The sequence below is a fragment of the Cavia porcellus genome, unplaced genomic scaffold (assembly GCF_034190915.1).
Source record: "Cavia porcellus strain 051 isolate PalLab524CR breed Dunkin Hartley unplaced genomic scaffold, mCavPor4.1 scaffold_12, whole genome shotgun sequence".
In the NCBI taxonomy this organism is placed as follows: Eukaryota; Metazoa; Chordata; class Mammalia; order Rodentia; family Caviidae; genus Cavia; species Cavia porcellus.
Genome location: NW_026947495.1, coordinates 81,574,717 through 81,596,537, shown reverse-complemented (window position 1 = coordinate 81,596,537; position 21,821 = coordinate 81,574,717). Strand labels below are relative to the sequence as shown.

The 21,821-nt window shown below is 55.5% G+C and overlaps 1 protein-coding gene across 1 annotated transcript in view; it reads left to right on the top strand.

Moving 5' to 3' along the window:
• The window catches only part of Rftn2 (raftlin family member 2), a 48,285-nt gene extending 27,856 nt beyond the window's left edge, over positions 1 to 20,429 (top strand). The window contains exons 4-9 of the mRNA XM_003463362.5: positions 2,372 to 2,666; positions 5,352 to 5,555; positions 10,879 to 11,000; positions 11,699 to 11,802; positions 17,301 to 17,379; positions 19,030 to 20,429. Of these exons, the coding sequence (XP_003463410.1) occupies positions 2,372 to 2,666; positions 5,352 to 5,555; positions 10,879 to 11,000; positions 11,699 to 11,802; positions 17,301 to 17,379; positions 19,030 to 19,290 (1,065 nt within the window). The 3' untranslated portion in view covers positions 19,291 to 20,429. The remainder of the gene's footprint in view (positions 1 to 2,371; positions 2,667 to 5,351; positions 5,556 to 10,878; positions 11,001 to 11,698; positions 11,803 to 17,300; positions 17,380 to 19,029) is intronic.
• Positions 20,430 to 21,821: the final 1,392 nt, after the last annotated feature.

The following is a 21,821-nucleotide window of genomic DNA, read 5'->3' as shown; positions in this document are numbered from 1 at the left end:
TGGCACAAGTGCCCGCCTGGCAAGGGTAAGGTGCTGAGTGTGATTCCTGATACCAAAAAGAAGGGCATAAGAAAGCAATAGGTGAATTATTCCACCCAGCTTTAGAACACAGAAACACTTGTCCCAAATTGTACAGCTTTAGAAACAGAAAAACAATTGAAGCCCGGTGTGGTGGCTCATGCCTATAAATATTAAAACAAAAACAGAGCCAGGCATGGTGGCACACACCTGTAATCCCAGCACTCTGGAGGCTGAGGCAGGAGGATACAGCCTGGACTACGTAGCAAGACCGTGTCTCAGAACACACTAACACACACACACACACACACACACACGAGAAAAGCTGGCCAAGGAAACAGGATGGAGATGGCCACGTAGAGAAAGTTTAATAGCCACCCTGATAAGACAAAATGGAGGAATAACCATTACTTAACAAACACTGTGGGGAAAGTGGCCACTTGTTCTCCAGGAAACACATCGGGCTCCACACGGTTCAGAGAGTGTGGAGATAATTTTTTGAACTGTAAGGGATCCAAGGGAAAACGGAGCAGTGAGCATATTGAATTATGAGTAAGTCAAGGCAACTGAGGATAGAAACATAAATCGTGCACTAGAAAAATAAATTTAAAGAAGGGGCGGAGGCATCTGCAGGGAACACACAGAAAATGAATAGAGAGACAGGATTGCAGTGTCCAGCCCTAAACAGTGGAGGCCTGGACGGCAGGTACAAAAAGAACACCTGCTAAGGAGATAGCAGGCCCTGTAGTTTTTAAAGTAAATGAAACGGAATTAACGCCTCTCCACTGTTAACCCAGGAAATAAAACTGAAATCATTAAATCCAAAGCTTCAAGGTACATTGCCATGCATGCTGCGGCTGGCCTCATGACACACAGCACAGGCTCCTGGTGCCGATTGAGACAGATCCCGGTCGGTCCCCGGTAGTTTTGTAACCTAGCAATCTCCTCTCTAGCAGTCTGTTCCCAAAAATAACATAAAAAGAGACAAGGTTATTGTTATAGAGAGATACTCCGTCAACCGTGAATAAAAAAAAAAAACAGTGAATAATAAACCAAGTCTCCAGTAACTGGAGTCTTTGAAAGAGACAGTGGTCATCAGTATAATCAAAAATTGTGCGAGTGTTCAGCACAAGAGCTGATTGACAGCCAAGAGCTGTCCAGCAGAAGTCAGTCCAGCAGAAGTCAGTCCAGCAGAAGTCAGCTGGGACCTAAAGCTGGACGCTGTGTATAGACTAAATCAAAGCAGGAAAATGGGATATTCACCAACAGCCCAGGAGGATGGGTTTTACAGGGAGGCTTTTGTTTGTTTCCATTTGGGTTTATTTGTATTGGCACCTGGAGCTTTATGAAAGGCTGCAGCCTAGAACCTGGTATTTCCTGCCAGGTAAGACACCGTGAGACTTGTTCGCTGGTGTCTGCTGTTGCTGCTGGACTTCTAATAACCCTGCGCGTGAGATTAGCTGAGGTTCGTGTCAGAGCTGCCAAGGACACTTCCCGGCTTCGACAGAGCCGTGGCCCGAGCAGGATCAGATCTGCCTTTGAGGCCCTGCTCGCCCCCACTGTTTTGGGAGCTGCGATGTTTTTCGATGCATTCAGTCCAGAAAGCTTCTTTGCAAAAGAACAAACACAGCTGCTCACTTAGTGCTAGAGGTCACCTGCAGAGCCCTGTCCGGCATCCGGCTTCCTGGACCTGGTGAGACATCCACCAAACAGGAAAGCACCGTTATTTCAGCAGGCAGAGGGACAGGCTCTTCCACGGGCGGGTGTGGCCACAGGAAGCACAGCCTGGATGTCGGGCGCTCACTGAGGTGGCCCCGCTGCCCCCTGAGCTGCCCCCGAGGCTCCCAGGGCTGTTTTTAAACTCAGGTTCACCAGGGCGGGAGGCAGCTCAGCGGGGCAGCAGCTGCCTGGCAGTGTGAGGTCATGAGTTTGATTCCCAGTACTAAAAAGTAAACTAAAATAATAAAGTAAGGGGCCTGGGGATTTAGCTCAGCGGCATAAGCGCCTGCCTTGCAAGCAGGCAGTCGTGAGTTCGATCCCTGGTACAGATAAAAAGGAAAAAGACAAAAAAAAAAAAATAATAATAATAATAAAGTAAGGCTCCCCCTCATGGTCGTCAGTCTAGAATCTCCAGCCTGGAACCCAGAAAACACCGGGGCTGTGTTTGTCACCTCTCAGGCGACAGCTTTCAACTAAGGCCAAGCCTGTCTGCCGGCCCAGCTCAAGTGAGCTCCTGCCCCAAGAAGTCTGCACCTCACTCCCCCAGGACCCCGGGAAGGGGAAGGATCTCCACACAGCACAGGGACCTGCAGTGGCCGAGCCACACGTGCTCTGATCTTGCTTTATACCGCAGGTCAACGCCGCGGCTCGGGCAGGCATGAGGTTCATCGGCTTCGTCCCGCAGCTTTGCCCACCGCCCAGATGCTGCAACGGGACCGAGACTGGCCAGGGTGTCGGGATGGAGCCCGCAGATGCGGGTGCGAGGCCAGGCTCCGACGACAGCTGGAGGAGCACAGACAAGAGACCGGGCAGTGGCAGCGGGCCAGTGTTGGAAGGAGGCACCGGGGAAGAGCCCCACCAGGAGGGCAGCCGGGCCCAGGGGGAGCCTGAGGGCAGCCCCAGCCCCACCAAGCCAAGGAAGGGAGAAGGTAAGCCTGTGCTGGGTGGGGAACACAGGGCTGGTGTGGTGGCAGATGCCCTCAGGAGGCCGAGGCAGGAGGGTCACCCTGAGTTCTAGCGTAGCCTGGGCCACACAGGAAGACCCTGTCTCAGGAACAAAACAAACAAGAGAATATGGTTCTAATTTCAATTTAGCAAAATACATTTTTGAAGGTGTTCTCAAAGCAAATGGCTAAAGATTATGAAGATTTAATGAATTAATCCAAATTGTGCTTAATTTTAAGATCACCACAACAGGAGGCGATCTGAAAAGTTTCAGACTGCAGTCCACACTAGTGGGTCCCACAGGGCTCTCCACGTTTTGAAACTGGATTGAGGCTGAGGCAGGAGGATCAGTTGAGGCCAGTCTGGGGAACAGGGTGAGACCCCACCTCAGAACTGTTGTACACTAGAAAAGAGACCTTTATTATGTTTGTATTATACCAAAATACCTGTAACCTGGCCTTACTGTGTATGTGTTTTCTTTCTCCCTCTGGGTGACCTAATTGATATGTTAATCAATGCTCTCCTCTGTAAAGAATTGTAAAATCTTACCTAAATGATATGTTAACCATTGTTGCCCTCTACAAATAACAGATGTGCTGCTAAAATGAGTTAACAGGGGTTGTTAATTACTGTAGACTGCTCCATGCTCTCCTAAGGAAAACAAAGGTCTTCCTCATTAACAATTTTCCTGACCCACGCCCACAACCCCCTTACTTTGTAAATTGTGATATATACTTAAAAGCGGCAAGTAACGCACAGCTTTGGCAGTCTCCAGCTGCCCTGTGTCGCTGGGCCCAGGATAAAATAAATCAGCACTGCTTTTTTAAAATATGTTTTTGCCTCATTTTTTGAACTCAGGCTTGGGGACTCATTTGTGAATTACAAGAAGAACAAGACAGAAAGAAAGAATTCAGCGTTGAATTCTCCTTTGTCCTATCAGCAAACATGACTGTGGTTTTGGCTTTTGAACTGTTACCTTCTTTCATGAGGATCTTTTGGTAAATCCTGTTTAATCTTCCTCTAACTGGAGGTCACTGTTGGTCTCCAGGGCGGAAGGTTGATTCTCCAGGAGTCCCGGCCCCTTGGAGCAGTGTCACAGCCAGGCATCTCCTCCGGGCACCCTGCCCTGTCCCGGAAGCTGTGTGGGTGTCCCAGCCCCTGGATCATTTGCACCTGGGAGATTAACTGGCTTTCTTTGCCCTCAGCAAGAGTATGAGGCGGAACTCGAGGGCAGCAGTTATCCCAGCCACAGGAGCAGGAAGTAACTCAGACAGTGGCTTGGCTCTTGGTTGCCTAGGTGCAGGTTTCCTCAGGGCCCCATTGAGAGTAGTTACTGGTTTATTTGGGGCCATTCAGGTTTTCTGACACCTTTACAGTGTTTGTTGGTTTGTTTGTTTGTTTGTTTTTGAGTCAGGGTCTCACTACATAGCCCAGGCTGGCCTCTACTCACAGCAATCCTCCTGACTTAGCCTCCCAATGCAGGGCAGAGCCCTGGTGGCCTGTGGGTCTGGCCCCCCTCAATGTCCCTGAGCCCCAAGGCCCAGTCAGCAAGGCGATCCCCTCTCCTCAGGCTCAAGCTGTGGTGCTGACTGCTTAAGTTACCTGCTTGGTAGTGACTTTCTCGCAGCGGAACCGCCCCCACCCCGGGATGGAGGAGGGAGACCCGGGATGCTGAAGCTCACAGGTCCTGGGTACTCTGTCTGTGACGCTGCTGAGCCTGCTTCCCGGAACAGTCACGGCCGCGGGTCCCTGGCCCCTAGGGTGAGAATTCACCAATTTCCAGCCAAGCAGAAGATACTGCCTGGCGTTTCCATGTCCATGTGTGGTTCCAGTGTCCTCGCACACATTCCAGGGAGACATGAAAAATAATTTGCAAAAAAATGGAAGCAAACCAGGTGAGGTGGCTCACACCCACAGTCCCCTGGCACTCAGGAGGCTGAGGCAGGCGGATCCCTTCAAGTTCAGTACCATCCTGGACTGCAGAGAGAGACTCTGTTTCAGAAAACCAATAGTAAATAAATCTAGAAATGACTATCAAATGTCTATCAAAAGGGGAACAATTAACTGTAGTACCATGCAGTCCTTGAAATAAATGAGTAAGATCTATATAACTACTTAGATCTCAAAGGCATAACTTTAAACAAAAAACCCAATTTATAGGGCCCATGGGACAGCTCAGTGGTAGTGTTTATATAGCATGCTTGAGGCCCTGGGTTCAAAACCCAGCACCATCCAAAAAAAATTAATTTATAAATTGATGCATAAGAACATGATACTAATAGAACGCAAAACAGTATGTGTTATATCTGGGTGCACAATGTGTATTAAAGAATCACAGTTTTTTGTAATCCCAGCACTTGGGAGACTGAGACCAGCCTGGGTACAAAGTGAGTTCAAGGCCAGCCTGAACTGTCTTAAAAAACAAATAAATAAACAGAGTCACAGTTTTCATGAAACCAGTCGGCAGCAGCTTTAGACACTAACTGCCACCGCATTTGCTAGGATTCTGCACTGTCACCTCCGTGGCCCTAGCTCTGTGAATGGCATGAGGTGGCCGCGGGGTTGGGGCGCCGGGTGCTTCCGAGGCCCTCTCCGTCACCTGAGTGATCCTCCCAGCGTCCGGAGCCCCTGGCCTCCGGTCCTAACTCGCCTCCCCATGCTGCCTCCAGACCCCAGGCTGTACGCGGCCTTCAACGCCTTCGAGGACGATGCAGGCTGCTGGAGCTACCAGGAGGGCGCCCTGTCCATGAAGGTGACCAGGAAGGGGGCCGTCGTCAGCTCGCTGGACGCCGACTGGCTGGAGCTGACCACCTTCTACTACAAGCAAGGCTTCTCCCTGACGGACGCCTTTGTGTGCTGGGACCCGCCCAGAGGTAAGCGTGGTGTGAGCTGCCCTCTGAGCCCCGAGGACGAGGGCACCGCTCAGTGGTCACTTAGCTCACGGCTTCAGGCTGCAGCTGAGTCCTGCTGAGGGAAGGGACACCCAGAGATGCAATGCCTGGTTGGGAGCAGGCAGCGAGGCAAACGGACCCACAGAACCTGTGGGACGCAGCAAGCGCCCTGAGCCCACGTCCACATTCATCTCTCCGCTGAGGTTTGCACAGTACGGTCACGGCCACCACCACAGCTTTGCAGTGGGGATCTCAGGTCCAGGAGGTGCTGCTGCCTGGTGGTCTGGTCTGTTTCTCTCCAGCCTTCTCCTTCACTTGCAGCTGAATACATACTCAATTCTTGTCTCTCAGAAAAATGACAAAAATGTCCCAAAAATGCCTTTATAGGAGAAATATTTGCTTTTTAAAAAAGAAAGATTAGTATTAAAAGAAAAGCTGTTTGTTAGGCCTGGTGGTGCACACCTATAATCTTAGTACTCAGGAGGCTGAGGAAGGAGGATTGTTGTGAGTTCAAGGCCAACCTGGGCTACAAAATGAATTCAAGGACAGCCTGAACTGCACAGAGAGACCCTGTCTCAAAAAGACAAAAAAGAAAAAAGGCCAGGGGAAAATTTAAAGGAAAGAAAAGAGATAGTAAGGAAACTAGAGGACAAAAATACACGAGGAGAGGGGTGATGAAAGCAGGAACCTAAGGACCCGAACCCTGAAGGCGGAGGACAGAAGAGCCGAGGTCTCGGAGCACCTTCCTGGTGTCCACCGGCACCGTCCCTTACTGATGGCCACAGTCAGGACGTGTGTGTGCCCTTGTGTGCTGCTGCCCAGCGAGGGGACCGAGCTCCAGGCACGGTGGCCTGGGGTGGTCCTGGTGGTCCCTTCTCAGGACGTGGGGCATCAGAAATGTTTTCCGAGTGCGCCTTGGAAGCAGCGAGGGTTAAAGGGAAGAGGGGGCCTCGGGGCTGGGACCCGAGAGAGGAGCTCCCAGAGCCGAGGGTGCTCTTCCCTGCCACACTGCTTGGTGACTCTGTGCTCTGGGCGCCATGTCCTCACTTTGGTGAATCTTAGCCTATGAAGGAGTCGATGAAAGACAGGCCTGGCCTGTGATAAGCCAGGGACTCTGTGTATGTGTCCCCCGGACCCTTGCCACCGTCACCGGGCCCCCAGGAGCAGCTGGTCCGTGGGTAAGCTTTGGGTGTGTCATTTAAGGCTCTCCTGGCGGGTGCCGAGGGGATCGCCCTGTGAGTGACGCAGGTGTCTGCCCACCCTTGGGTGCTGAGGAGCCAGTGGCCTGGCTGGGAGAGCTTCAGAATCGCAGCTGTGCCTCACCCACGGGCCACAGTCCAGGAGGGAGCCCCTGAAAGGCAGCAGCTCCCACATGGCAGGGGTCACTGGTGCTGGCCCAGGAGGCCGCAGGTCCCAGTCGCTGACAGCCAGGTGCTGTCCCTGGCAGCAGCCTGGCAGGTCAGGGACAGGGAGAGACCCACAGAGCCCGGCCGGGGCTGGCATACGATCAGGACCCCACGATGCTGCGCCCTGGGCCTGCACCCAGCCTCCTCCGTCCCAAAGCAGCCCTGGGTGGCGGTGCGACTGCTCCCTTCTCCTAAGAGGAAACCAGGCAGGAGATGGCAAATCGCATGCCAGCCTGTGCTCCGGCTCCTCCCTGTCCCTTTTAGGACCTGGGACATGGGACGTTGCTCTTGCTGCGGGCCAGAGAGAGAGAGTGCACAGAGTTACGAGCAGAGTGGGCTGCCAAGGTGCGTGTTGAGAGCAGGTGTGTGGCAGAGACCAGGTGACAGCCCCTACCTGAGCAGTTGCCTCCAAGGAGCCCGAGCTTCACAACAGAGGGACACCCAGAGCTGGGCTCATCCCTGCCCGCTCCAGTGACCCTCAGGACGGAGCAGGTGGTGGGAATGCAGGCGGGAGAGGGACAAGTATGCTCCTGGCTAAGCTGTGGGCCCTGGAACTGGCTGTCAACAGAGTTTGTCACCTGTGTCAAGAGCCTCGAGCTGACCGGACCGTGATGCACAGAGAGACAGGTGAAGCACACACATGCCTGTGTGGCCATCGTGCGCTGACAACGCCCACACGCGTTTTCATAGAATTGAAAACTAGGAAAATCTACGCACTCACACTTTTCACATGATCACAGTGAAAGTGTCTGATACCTTCATTGTGTACGTGTAATGAAAACATTTCCCAGCAGTCGTGGTCAGGGGTTGCAAGGAGAACTATAACATTTATAAGACGCGTAATTTATAGTGTTATTTATCATGGCCACCCAAGAACTCAAATACAAAGAAAATGCAGGAAATCTGTCCACACCCAAAGATCTAGAGAATCCAGCCAGGGGCCTGGGTCCCACAGCAGTGTCCTGCATGAGTCCAGCTGAAGACCTAGAGCCCGTGACACTGCCTCCCATGAGTCCAACTGGGGGCCTAGAGCCCACAACAATGACTCACGCAAATCTATTCATGGATCTGCACTGGGAAGGCCCAAAGGTCAGCAGTAGAAGCTAGAAAGTCTGTGCCAGCAGGGTGAAGGAGCTGTGCCAACAGGTTGGGGGTTCTGCTCTGGAGCCAGGAAGCAATGCTCAAAATAAGGAGCAGGCTCCCCCCAAAACCACCCTCAGTGACAGTGAGGTCCTGAGTGCCTCCAATGATAGCAGCTGAGTTTGTATTAGGGGAGCCAGCATGACAAGGGCTCCAAACACCACTTAGGAGAACCCACAGGCTACTCCTCCTCTCCAGGTCTCCTCCTTAGGCTGGCAGCATCCTCAGGTGGGCCATCCACGCTCAGCACCACGCCAGTGCAGTTTGGTGGTGTTAAACTGACCACCCATTTTGGAACCGCCACACCAGCATATAAACTTAGTAGCAGGGGCCGTGTCGGGTTGTGGTCTCTCCGAGCGCTTGGATTTCACTTGGAGGAGAACCCGTTACCACACACGTCTGTGCCATGCGTGCTGGGGATTCCTGCAATGCCTTGCCTGGGTCATCAGCATCTGTGCCAGGTCCTGAGAGAAGCATCACACAGCGCATCTGTTTTGAAGGAGCCGCTCTCCTGCCCTGGAGCTCGTCTTGGGGGTAAAGGTGTGCTGGCTTTGCTGTTGGGGTTCAGCCCCAACACTGTCAGGATGAAGGATCAGGCCGCACTCTGTCCTAGGTCACCACACAGCATGCCCTCTTGGGCCTGGTGCTGGGACAAGGTGGTCGGCAGGAGGACTTCCCCATCTCAGTGTGGCCAGGCCTGGTCTCTGTACACAGACCCCAGGCACCATGGCTGGGAAGCCCTGATCGTGCAGCAATCAGAGGTGACAACAGAGGGACAGTTCCTGGGCAATGGCCCACTGTGCTCACCTCACCCCTGACCTCAAAGGCTAACTGCTAAGCACCGCCTGGTTACTTGGCCACAGGCCTTCCCTGGCCCCTCCCTGGCTGTCACCTCTGTGAGGAGGACGTTCCAAAGACACAAGGATACCTGCCTCCGCGCCTGGTCAGACCTCAAAAGCTTCTGAGAGCCCAGCAAGGAGGGAGAATCTGTGAGAGGACTGAGGTCCACTTCCACACAGCAAGCAGGACAAACTTTGGGCTCCATGTCTGCCCACCAGCCTCATGGAGCTGGTCTGGCGGCCCTGACCACACCACCTGCCCCAGGCCTGCACCCCGTGTCCGTGGCTGGCCGGCTCCTTTGCCACCGTGGCTTCTCATCAGTGGGCCTCTGACCCTGTGTGTGAATTTGCCATGCATTCCTGCCTTCACACCACCAAGGTGAGGCAGCCAGCAACGCTGAGGCCTGGACAGGGATGCAGCCCAGGGCACGGCACCTGTGGCCTCCATGTCCCAGAACCTGGAGAGCACGGCGTGGCACGGTGGCACTGGCCAGTTGTTGTTGACACACTCACCGACTTGTGGTGCAGATGGTCTTAAAGCTGGTGCAGGATTTGTCTCCGTCATTGGAGCCACAGGAAAAAGCACGTCTAAAGGAGGCGAAGGCTGTGCCCAGAGCAGGGAACCAGGGCCAGCAGCAGCCCAAGGTCACTGTCCTCGGAGCCACACCAAAAGCTATCTGCTCTCTGTGATGTCCTACCCTGAAGACCAGAGACGTCAACAAAAAGATGGTAGAAATGATTTGCGCTTAACTTCACACTCTGCGAGTGTGGCGTTGGGCGTCTGTCCTCTTAGGCCAAACCAAGAGGATCACAGGCTCGAGGCCGGCTGGGCAGCTCAGCATGCGCGTGTCCCTAAGTCAAACAGCTGGCTAACAGCTGCTGCAGCCCAGGGCCTGAACACTCGCCTAACATAACAAGCAGGACTTCATAGCCTACAAATAAAAATTAAAACCGAAAGGTACATTGAAATTACGTTTGTCTTTTGTAATTCTTCAGCGTAAAACATGGTTCTGCAACTTCCCGGGCCTTTGTTACTTAGAGAACCGCAGCCTCAGAAACTTTGAAGTCACATTGTACTACATAAAAGATGTGTCACCGTGACCATGGGAAAGAATGTTCTCGTTGGACAGAGAAGACAAAAGAGTTTCCACAAATGGATGCCATGTGGCCTGGCTGGCAATTGTCAGCTACTCCAGAAAGAGCCCCAGAGGCCCCGCTGCCCCTAAAACTTCCTTCCTGCAGGAATTCTCCAGACAATGACATCAGTTTAGGATTTTCCTGAAACTGTTCATGGGGGCTGGAGGTAAAGTGCATCTCAGAGAAAGAACTGCTGTTTACAAACCTTACCTCCCACTGACTGTAACCGCCCACCTGGAACTCCAAGGATGGAACTTGCTGGTTTTGTTTTGAGACAGGGTCTCATGGTGCAGTTCAGGCTGGCCCTGAACTCACTATGTAGCTGCCTGGTCTCCAACCCAAGGTGGTCCTCCTGCCTCAGCCTCCTGAGCACTGGGATGACAAGCGTGCGCCGCCACCTCTGGCTAAAGATTAAACATTTATTATGTTGTTTCCCTTAATGATTTAATTAACATTTTCACACAGAACAGAAACCAGACTTTGATTCCAGCTAAAGAGTGGCTCGCGGAGCTTCTTGGGTTCCCACCTACTCCTCTCACTGAGTCGTGTCCTTCATGGCAGTCTTGTTCCTGCAGTGTTTGCCTGCCCACGGGCAGCCTGACATCCTGGTTTGCCATCTAAAGGGAAAGAAACCTTTTGGGGTGAGGCTGGTGTCACGCCCAGGCAGAGCCCATGTCTGGATGAGGTGTCCTCTCCCAGCCTCCTCTTTGGGTGTCTGAGTCTGATCCTGATCTTTAGAAAGACCCGAGCCATGGCCTCCTTGACCCCCTCTCTTCCTCGCAGGGGATCCCTTGCCGAAGTCTCTGGAGGGGTTTTTCATCTACGAGGAGGAGGGCTCCGGGGTTCCGGGAGCTCCCAGGAGGGGACACGACGCCATTGTGGTGGAGCAGTGGACCGTCATCGAGGTGAGCCACGAGGGGACACTGTGGGTCTGGGACCCAGCCTGCAGCACCCTTGCCCACACACGGTCAGGGCTGGACTTGCCCTGGTGAGCTACAGCTCCTTCCTGATGCGGGAGAACACACGTTTCCTGTCTGTGCGGGTTCCGGGAGAGCTCAGGACCCCAGCCCCAAGCACAGTCCCCGGCACGGAGATTCCAAATCCCTGCCCAAGACCCAGCAGTGAGGGTAATGCTGAGTTCCGGTCCTGCTCGGTCCTCCACTGACCACCCGCCCCCTCCCCCAGGCTCACTGAGCCACCTTTGGCCTGATGTGAGCACTGGCACTGTCCTCTGCCACCAGAGAAGACACCACTGCTGCGTAGTCACCCGTGGACAGCCCAGGGGTGGGAGGGGGGATGGTCGAGCTGATGCTGGTGTCTTCACCATGGGATTTAGGGCCTTGCAGGCTGTCCTGTGCCTCGCTGGCCTGCAGTGGACAGGAGAGGTGACCAGCCTGAAGAAGGGCAGGGAGGGGTTTGGGGAGAAGTGAAGTTCCAGGTGAAAGTAGGTTGACAGCTTCTCCACCTCGCTGCCCTCGGGCCCTGGGCTCAGGTCCCCAGGGAGGAGGGGCAGCTGTCCTCTCTTGGGCTGTCTGCTGCCCTCTAGCCGGTCCCCCACCGGTCACCCCTGCCTCCACCCACGAGCCCACGCCTTGTCCCGCAGGGCGCCTCAGTGAAGGCAGACTATGGCCCCCTGCTGCACACCCTGGCAGAGTTTGGATGGCTGCTGACCAGCGTGCTGCCCACGCCTGTGCTGAGACAGGACAGGTAAGGCCAAGGACCGCGTGGCCTCCGCTGCTCAAGGTGCACTCAGAACTCAGGCGGGCTGGGGACAGGGACCCTGGGTGGGGAGCAGCAGCCCGGTTCCGCCTCCACAGTGCCTGCCTCAGTTTCCCTTGGGGCACCGACTTGCCTGCAGCCTGCACCATGGCAAACACTACCTTAGCGCCGACACCAATGCTTCACGCCTGACTTCTGGTTCCTTTTCTCCCTGCACTAACTTTCCTAGGAAGGAAAACCTCTCGCCCTGTGTGTTACCTGCTATTATTTTCTTTCTGTTCTAGTAGCCCAGCAGTGAACCTCCCGCTTCAGCCTCCCAAGGGCTGGGATTACAGGCTGCACCACCACACCTGGCATAGTTACTCAGTTTTTAAAGAAGCCAATTAACCCTCTATGTAACGGCTCTGCCCTCCCCTCGGCCTGGACGTGCTCTCATCCTCTGTGGGACCGGGAAATGACCGGCACTGCTATCAGGGTGACAGGCAGACAGCCCACCTGTCCCTGCCGCCTCCCTGCCATCCCTGAGTGGTGGCCCAGCCCTGTCAGCATCCCAGGGTGGTGGGCAGCTCTGCATCAGTGACTGGATGCCTGAGAAAGGGGACTGGAGGAGGAAGTCGCTATTTGGGCTTACAGTTTCATGATGGGCGGCTCTGTGGCTGTAGGCTGAGGCAGGGTGGACGTCATGGGAACGGTGTGGTGGGCATAGCTGCTCAGCTCTTTGCAGGAAGGAAGCAGAGAGGGGATTGGCACGGCGGGGACAAGGTGCACCCCACAAACACGCCCACAGTGACCCGCAGCCTGCTTCCTAACAATCCGTGGGTTAATGCATCCATATGGGCCGTGTCTCCTCCACACCTGGACTCAAGCCCCAGCTCCCTGGGGAGGTGCAGCACATAGCAGCCCAGTCCCAGGGACCGAGGTGAGGGAGACCAGGTGACTCCTGGGTCCCCTTCTACACAAACCGTCCTCACGGTGCCCAATTGATCCCTCGTGCTGCTGCCCAGTGCTGCCCCCCGGAGCTCCCTGTCAAATGGCACCCAGTGGTGCTTCTGAGACAGGGTCTGGAGCCAGGCAGCCAGTGCTGAGAGATCCCAGCAGGACACGGTCAGCTCTGGCCACCCCAGGGGACACGGTCACAGGCTGGAGGGGCTGGGGCCTGTGCTGTCACAGCTCCTAAAACACATCACTCTTGCGGAAGGTTCGCGGGTGTCGTGAAGGGGAAGAGTCCTGCTCTGTCCCCATGGCAGGGCCAGGCCTGTCCCTCAGGCCACCTGGGGCTCTGTCCCTCTGCCGGTTGCCCGGGGGCTGTGTCAGGCTCTGTCAGCCACTGCAGTAGGTCCAAGAACATCACCGCGGAAAAGTGATCCAGAAGACGAAAGCACAGGTTCGGGGCTGTCCATCAGGTCTCAAAAGTGCTGTCTCAGCGGGCAGCTCTGGGACCAACGCACCCTTGAAAGTGCGCAGAGATGTTCGCAGATGACGCCGTCACACGGAAAGGACCTGCAGGCACTGGGCGAGCAGAGGGCGGAGGCACCGAGTGGCAGATCCCTGCTTCCACATCAGCTAGGAGCCTGGAGTATTGAGAGTGCAAAACGCATTTGGACAGAAATGGCCTTAGGCAGCCTGGCCCCCTGCGGCGCTGACCGTCCTCTGTCCCTTTGCCTGAGTGGACCGGAGTCTGAGGTCTGTGTCGCCACCTGCCGAGGTGGATTGTTGGTGAAGACGACTGTCAGTCGGCTGCCTGCCTGCTCTCGCCCTACTGTACTGTCCTGCTCACTGTCACACTGCCCTGTCCAGACAGGGGTCACTGCTGGCAGTCAGGTCATCTTTAAAGGAAAGAAATTCCAGCTGACCTTAGCCAAGGGGGAAGACAGTGAGGAATTTCTCCAAGGCCAGAGGAGCCGCAAGCTCGGCCTTGGACCTGAACAGGTCTCATCTCATGGCAACTCTGCTCCACTGTGTTGGCGGCGCGGCTTTGGACAACTCTGTGTGCCTCAGTCTCCTCTCTGGGGTGTGAGGCGGTAACACCAAGCTTCATGGACTGTCATTTTGATTGATTGAGTGAGTGACTGTGGGAAAGTGCTGCCCACACAGAGCTGTTAGGGTAGTGGGTGCAGGCTGTGATGGGGGTGGGCGGGGGCCCGTCCCTCAGCAGAACCAGAATCCCTAGAAAGCTGGAGGCTGTCATTCTGGCATAGTCGCTGAGTCTGTCCTAAGCCGAGGTGCCCTGAGCCCGGGCACTGGGTACCTAATCAGCTGGGGATGAGAAGACGAGAAAGCCACAGAAGGAAATAAGGACCTCGCACAGATGTGTGCTGGGCCTGGAAGATGAGCCCGAGTTGGAGCCCGAGCCACCGGAACCTGGGCTGGAGCAAACGCCCTCCTTTCCAAGCTCGCCCCATGGGCACAGCGTGGTCTCAGTGGGCCTCCTGGCAGGGTCTGTGCGGTGGGCCCGCCTGTCACTCACACGCGTCCTGTCACCACGGTGCCCTGGCCTGTGCCCAGTGCATCTCTGGGTGCAGGGTGCTGATCCCTGTCCCTAGGCCTAGGCGTCTCCAAGGTTGAACCGGTTGCCGTGGAAACATCAGGTGCACAGTCCCGCCTCTCTGCCTACCCAGGGTGACTGCTCTCAGCAGGAGCTGGTGCCAGGTGCCTTCCTCCCCTGTCATCCGCAGTGCTGCCAGCGGGGCCATCCTGCTCCCCACAAGAAGTCAAGGCGAAAGTTGGCATAAAACTCCTGGGGCCGTGGGGACATTCCTGCTTTCCTAATCCCCAAGGGCCTCACACCAGCTACGTCCCTGCCGTTTCTGTTAGTTTTGGGGTTGAAACAGGGTCTCGATAAGTTTAGCTGGAGCTAGAACTTGCACTCCTCCTGCCTCAGCCTCCCACAGCGCTGGGAACACCTGTGTGCATCGCCAAGCCAGCCTGGCTGCCTTTCCGGTCTGTCCAGGAATCAGTCCGCCCCAGCCCTATCTTTGGATAGCCCTAGGCTGAGGCGGCTCTGGTTCTCTACTGAGCAGGGCCGGAACCGCCCCTCCCCCAGCTCCTCCCCTAGCCCTCACGGGCTCCGCCCCAACAGCCCTTATTCTGACCTGTCTTCCCCGTGGTCCACTAACTGGAGGCTGGACAGAGAAGGGGGTACTGGACCATTCCAGCAGGCGCAGGGGTGGAGGGGCACCGCCACCACGGACAGAGACTTGTTTCTCTCCAAAGCTCCCCAATAGAAGAATGAGCCAGAGACCCACAGTGTGGGCTCTAGTGCTCCCCAGAGCCGGGCTGCACCCAGGGATTCCCGGCTCTGTAGTCACTGCTCTCCCAGTGTCTCCCCGCTGCTCATCCAGCCACAGGCACTGGAGACAGCTGTCCCCAGGGTCACATTACACGTCATACACAATGAAGGAGATACAGGAGTGTTTGAAAATAAAAGTACCAGGAGGCTGAGGCAGGAGGATCACCAGAGTTTAGTGCCAACCTGGATGACAGTGAGTTCAAAGCCGCCCGGGACTACATAGCAAGACCCTTCCTCAAAAAGAAATAAAATAGAAGCCGTTTCCTGTTCCCACTTCAGGGATAGACACGATATTCTCAGAACTCCCTGGCATCGTGGCCTTGGGTTTTCCATGGTGCGAGTGGGATGGCAACCACTCAGGCAGAGTCTGAGCAGAGCTCCGTGGGCAGGGCTGTGGTTTCCTGGAGGCTCTTTGCATAACAAAAGTCGTTACTCAGCAACACTGGCCACAGCCATTCCCATGGCCCTGGTGCCAGGGGTTTCCTGGGAAGCAGAGCCCGGTCTCGCTGCCCTCACCCGCAGGGACACTGGGCGGCCGCAGAGATGGCTGGGAGTGACAGGGTCCCACCTGGGAACATGCGCACAGCTCTGCCCGCGCGGAGCCCACTCGGTCTCTTATTTTTCTGCTGTTTTGTTTCTTGCTAAGGCAAACCTACAGTGCCTGCCAATAACTAACTGACTTTACCCAATAACTCTGCTCCTAAGAAGTAACCCATAAGAGGGAGACCAGGCAAGCTTCTATAACAGCAGGATCCTAACCAGCAGGAAGCCAGGAACAACCTATGTTCTCAGAAGTAAAGGAAACCCTTGGTGCATCACTGCCTAGTATATTATACAGCCACAAAAAGTGTGTGTGCAGCTCAAGAAAGCAGGTTCCAGGAGAGTCACTGAAGCAAACACAGACTGGGCTGCAGCCCAGCTCAGCCCGGGGTTGAAATCGAGAAAGGGGGATGCGGAGCGGCACTGTCACTGGACAGAGTCCACGGAGGCCCGCAAAGAGGAGGGGCCCCAACCGGCCCACAGAGGCTGCTGGGGACTCACAGTGGAGGAAGAATGCAGGGCGGGCCATGAGAGGTGTGGGCGGGGCTGGAGGCAGACAGAGGGCTGGAGGAGCATCAGAAGGGGGTTCGCCCTGAGCTCCCCAAGGCCCGGGCAGCAGCTTGGTCAGTGGTGGTGGTTCCATGTGCCCGGTCCTGGTCCCGGTCCTGGTCCCGGCCCTAACGGGGTCCTCAGCCTCAGGGACAGTAGGGCCTGTGAGGCAATCGCTCTGGCTCAGAGGGATACCATTGTGGGGAGGGACTCATCCCGGGGAGCTCGGTGGGGCTCTGCTCCCTGCACCAGGGAGGTGGTTTTGGGGAGCTCAGCCTGGCTCTTGATCCTAGAGATGGTGAAAGCAGGGAGTCCCTGCAGCCCCCCAAGGCTGCTGTCGCCTCACTTACTTGGAGTCCTTGGTCAGGTGGGGTGAGACGGGTGGTTTAAGAGTGGTATGCCTGTCATCCTGTACTCTGGAGGCTGAGGCAGGAGGATGGAGAGGTTCCATCCCCCTGGGGCGATTAGTGACCGGGCACTTTAGGGAGACCCTGCCGCCAAGGAAAATGCTGAAGGCCAGGATGCAGCTCAGTGGGGCCGGGGTCAGTCCCTGTGTCAGAATAGCAAAGAGGAGGAGGGGCAGGAGGAGGAGAGCCAAAAGTCACTCGTGAAGTCTCCTCCGCCCTCCACCTGTAGGGTTTGGGGGTGCAGAGCCTGGATTTCCTGTCCCCTCCCACCCCTCAACTCAGGCGTGGATCTGCGGGAGCCCGGCCCCTGCCCCGGCTGCCTGCTGAGGATTTTCTGGAAGCCACTGCTGGCCGTAGATGAGGCCCTGGCTACACAGACTGGGAATGCATGCCAGGTGGCGGAACCCAGCAGGGGACGAGGGTGAAGACAGGCAGGGCACAGTGTGGGGCGCTTGCCAGCGTGCAGGCACCAGGCTCTGTCCCCAGCACCCCAAAGGAAGCTGAGTTACATGAGCGTGGTGGGTTGTTTTCCCTCATAATGAGGATTTTCCCCATCTCCAGCTGCAGCTTGCGGTGGTCCTATTCCATAAATAGTTCGGGGCGCAAGGAGTCTTTTGCAAACAGCTTGGGGGGCCAGGGTGCCTGCAAGCCGAGGTGGCTGCTCGCGATTCACAGATGCTGACGCTGCCCTCTACCTGCAGGGACGGGAACCTGGCTACGAAGCAGGTCGTCTTCCTGCAGAGGCCAGCACTGCGCAGCTCGGTGGCCCGGAGCCTGGAGGTGAGTGTCCACTCCCTTTGTGAATTGGTCAGGCCCAAATCGCTAACCTAAACTCTCACCGCTGGGAGTGGGGAGGAAGCTGGCGACTGAGCAGCTGGCGACTTGAGCAGGGGCCGCCACTGGGCACCTGCACACAGCTGTGAGTGACCGGGTGTAAGCGGCCAGGTCACAAAACTGCTGTCCCTTTGGGGAGGGGTCTCAAGCTGTAGACGGTGGGCCAGCACCCTCCCTGGCCGAGCGCACACGGCTGGGACTGGCCCACAGAGGAGTCCACGGTGTGCCCAGTGCCAGCGTGAGCTGTCCAGCCTTTGCTTTAGCGTCCCTGCCCTCGTGTGCATGCAAACACGTGCACATTTACAGAAGAGCCCTGGAGAAACTATATCAAGATTTTAATACTGACTTTCCAGGAGACGGGAATACAGATGAGTTTTGCTTTTTTCTCTGCTTTTTTACCAGGTTTTCTTTTCTTTTGGGGTGAGGATGGGGGTGGTGTTTGTTTTGTGACAGGGTCTCACTCTGCAGTTTGGGCTGGCTTCAAACTCACGGCCATCCTCCTGCCTCAGCCTCCGGGTCCTGGAGTTACAGGTGTGTGCCACCATGCCTGGCTTACCGAGTCTTCTATGTGTTATTTTTGTAATTGAAAGACAGTTTTATTCAGGAAACACAATCACTTAGCACAAATCTGTCTTCTTGTATGTGGGGAAAGAGTGAGGGGTCGGGCCAGTGCCATGACTTGGACAAGCCCTGGCTTCCTCCAGACCCGGCTGATGGCCACGGCCTCCCAGAGTCGGAGTGCTACCGACCCAGCCGAAGCGTAGTCCCAAGGACAAGGCAAACTGCGTGCTGGGAGAGCTGTCACTCCCTGGGATGCGGGTGGGTGGAAGAAGCAGCAGCAGCGCTCACGAGGTATTTATTAAATTTAGTATCACAGGGTAAGAGAATACAGTGTGTGTGTGTACTTGGTAGGAAATTCTCCAGGGCAGCAGGGCTAAATGTCCTGTGATCTAACGTCTACCACAGGCGGCTGTTCACTTAGGAATGCTCAACAAGAAGTGAACTGATAGGGTGTGGTGACGCACGCCTGTAGTCCCACCCTTGGGAGGCTGAGGCAGGAGGATTGTTGGGAGACCAGCCTGGGCTGCAAAGTGAGCTCAAGGCCAGCCTGAACTGCATAGCGAGACCTCGGTCTCAAAAAGACAAAACACATCTGTGCCCGAGAGCACATGGCCCTACTCCAGCATGTGGGGTCTCATCTGCTGTGTAGGCCGTACGCGGCGAGGTCACTTGGGAGTCTGTGACCCCACAGGGGCTGCTCGTCCTCCCTTCTGAGCTCAGGGAAGTCCACAGTGGCACAGTCCCCTGGCGGAGACCAGGCTTTTAGCCCTGCCTCTGCCCCAGGGCCACTGCCAGCCCTGGGTAATGCTTGAGCTGGGGCCTGGCCAGGTGGCCGTGAGCAGAGCAGGCTGTCAGAGAGCGGGCAGGGGATTGCTGGTGCAGAGGGGCACACCAGGCTGAATTCTCCGTGCCTGCGTCACAGTGGCTCCAAGCCCTGGACACCTGAGCACGTGGCCCCCCGCCAGGCCACACCCCTGCCCCCTTGTCGCTGTGTCAGATGGCTGTGTCCTAACTTCACTGTCACCTGTGTTGCAGGGTGAAGGCCGGATCCTGAGAGGCGAGAACCAAAACCAGGCCTGCAGCGGGAGCCCTGGCTCCAAGGGGTGCACACAGCCACCACAAGAGGGCAGGTCCCCCGCCCAGGGTGGCCTTCAGCCCTCATCCCTGTCACCATCCCTGTCTGGGGAGGACTGGGCCAAGGAGAGGAGCCCCGGCCAGGGCCACAGTGCCCTCCGGGAGCTGGACGACAGCCAGGGTGACCCTGAGGATGGACTGATGCAGGTCACCTGCATGTGACAGGGATGTGGGACAGGGCTGGGCCTCCCGGGACCTGTGGGCTCTGCCGGCGGCCTCGCCAGGTCCTTCCTCCAGTCCGTGTAAGCTGGGGCTTGAGCTCCCAGGAAAAGAGGAATAGCCAAGGTGTTCGTATGTTTAGAATCACGTTTACACTCCGCCAACTAAAACGTCCAGCAGGAGACCCACTGGGGGCAGCAGTAACCTCTCCGGTTCTCACCGGGTCCACCCGCAACGTGCTTCCTCACCCTACTAAGAAGACTGAACATCCCAACCGGGCTGCTCTGGACAGCCTTCCACCCATGAGAGCGTGGATGAGCCCGTCCTAAGCTAAAAGTGAATCATTCCTCCTCCGCCCCCCACCTCCCCATCTCTGTCACACACACACTGATGATTAGTGAAAGTAAATAACTATTCTCTGAACATAACAGCCCAGATTTTGCCTTTGATGATGGCATGTATGTACAAAGCAAGCCCTGATTTGTTAAAATATTCTTTGAGCCAGAATCTTTTTTGTGTGCCTTGGATTGTAAGGGTCATTCTGTGTGCAACCCGATGCTGACATGCTGTGCGTCCATGGTGCCAGCCTCGGTGGCACAGTGCCCACAAGGCACATCTGTGTGCAAAGCGCACCCTACAGACATTTTCAAAAGGGCTGCGGGCAGAGCTCTGTGCAAAGCCCTGGTTCAAGCCGCAGGACCAGGAACACAGCCCACACCGCACAGAGCCCAAGCCTTACAGACAGACGTAAAGACTGCGGTCCACAGAAGGATTTGACTTCCTCTTTTAAACCATGAACACTGCAAAGGGGAAACTTGAGTCTCCTCTTCCACCTAGATGTGTGCCGGCCTCTCTTTGGATTTGCTAACACCTAGTGACAGAGGTCCGGGATTCGAGTCCTGGGAGGGAATGTCTCAGTCCCCCTCAAGGTGAGGACAGTGTTCTCCCAGGCCTGTCCACAGAAGCCCAGCCTCATCTGGTCTGACGGGATGCAGCAACACCTTTCCTGAGATGTCCGGAAGGCTTGATTGGCAGAGCAGCCCCTTCCCGTGAACGACAGCTGGTCCCGTTATATATTTTTATTAGCATTGATGTTGACATTGTAAGATTTTTGGAATAATAAAATGTCATTTGTTATTGCACTGCCATTTTATGCAACAAGAATCCTCACATACGAGTGGTGTGCATGTGACAGACACATTATGGAGACTGATCTTCATGTGTGTGTACATGTGACACACACCATGTTATGGAAACAATCCTCACACAGGCGTGGCACACGTGTCATGGAGTGTATGGTGTAATCACGCTGACCTGCTCTCAAGGGGACTCTGGGTGGGAGTAACTGGACCAATTCTGGTCCTTCAAAGATGTCACCTTTACAACTTAAGGGACCTTAAGGACTTTCTGTTCACTCTTACTCTGAAAATAGTTACCAATATTTGAGAAATTTTTTGTGACTTTTAGACAAACTTGAATTCTACACTGAAGACTTCATTTTGGGGATAAAAATGACCATTACTTCCAGAGTCCACAAAACTCACCACGACACTTTGAAACAAAAGGAGGAGACCCAGAAAGATCAGCTTCCCCGTGCTGATAGCAGGCGCAGAGTATCCTTTATGGTCCTGTTGGTCAGGAAAAAGAGAGAAGGTCGAATTTCATGAAGGATCTCCGGGATGCCTTGTGTGTGTGGCATCAGAGCCTGAACCCCGAGCTTTGCTTGCTGAGGGATGGCCTCCGCCCTTTTTATTCAGAGCAACCACCTCACAAAACTGCCCAGACTGGCCTTGAACTTGGCGATGGTTCTGCCTCAGCTTCCCCATTTTCGCTGGCGCTGTGCCCAAGACCTTTCACTTACTTCTTCTTCTGCACATGGGCACAACCAATCAGAAGGCACTCTGAGTCCGCCTCCTGTGAAGCCAAGCAAGCTTTTTGGTGGGTGCTTTACACGCTGTAGCACCAAGCCAGTGTCTGACTGGACAGTGTCCCCTTGCCTCATTTGCATGAGGAGATGACCTAGGGATTTTAGGTTCAAAAGACCCATTTCCCGCCCCTGGGGGCTGGGGTGTCTTCCCATGCCTGGCTGGCTCTGCCTTCTGCAGATGGATACTTCTGAGCCTTTTTCATGTCTTGTCCAGTTCTGTTCCAGGCACCAAGGCCCTGGCGCCCAGTCAGAGGGACCCTCCACCCAGCAGCAGCCCCTGCAGGCTGAGCCAGGCACACCCCTCCTGCTACCCCATCAGAGGAGCCCTCACCTCCCAGTGAAAGCTCCGCTTGCAACCCTGGGCTTTTGTTTTAATTTCCATTGTCACTAAAGGCAAGGACCTAAGCTAGCTGTCAGGCCTCTTTATTTTTGAGACAAGGTCTCACTTAGTCGTTCAGCTGCTGCTTCCTCATGGACTATGGGGGCTGCCACCATGGTCCCCACCTCCCCCACCGGGCAGAGGTGAGGAAGGACTCAGGTGGTGGGCCAGCCAGGGGGAGGGAGGCTGAGTCACTCCAGGGCCCTACTGCACCTTGTGAACAGCGGG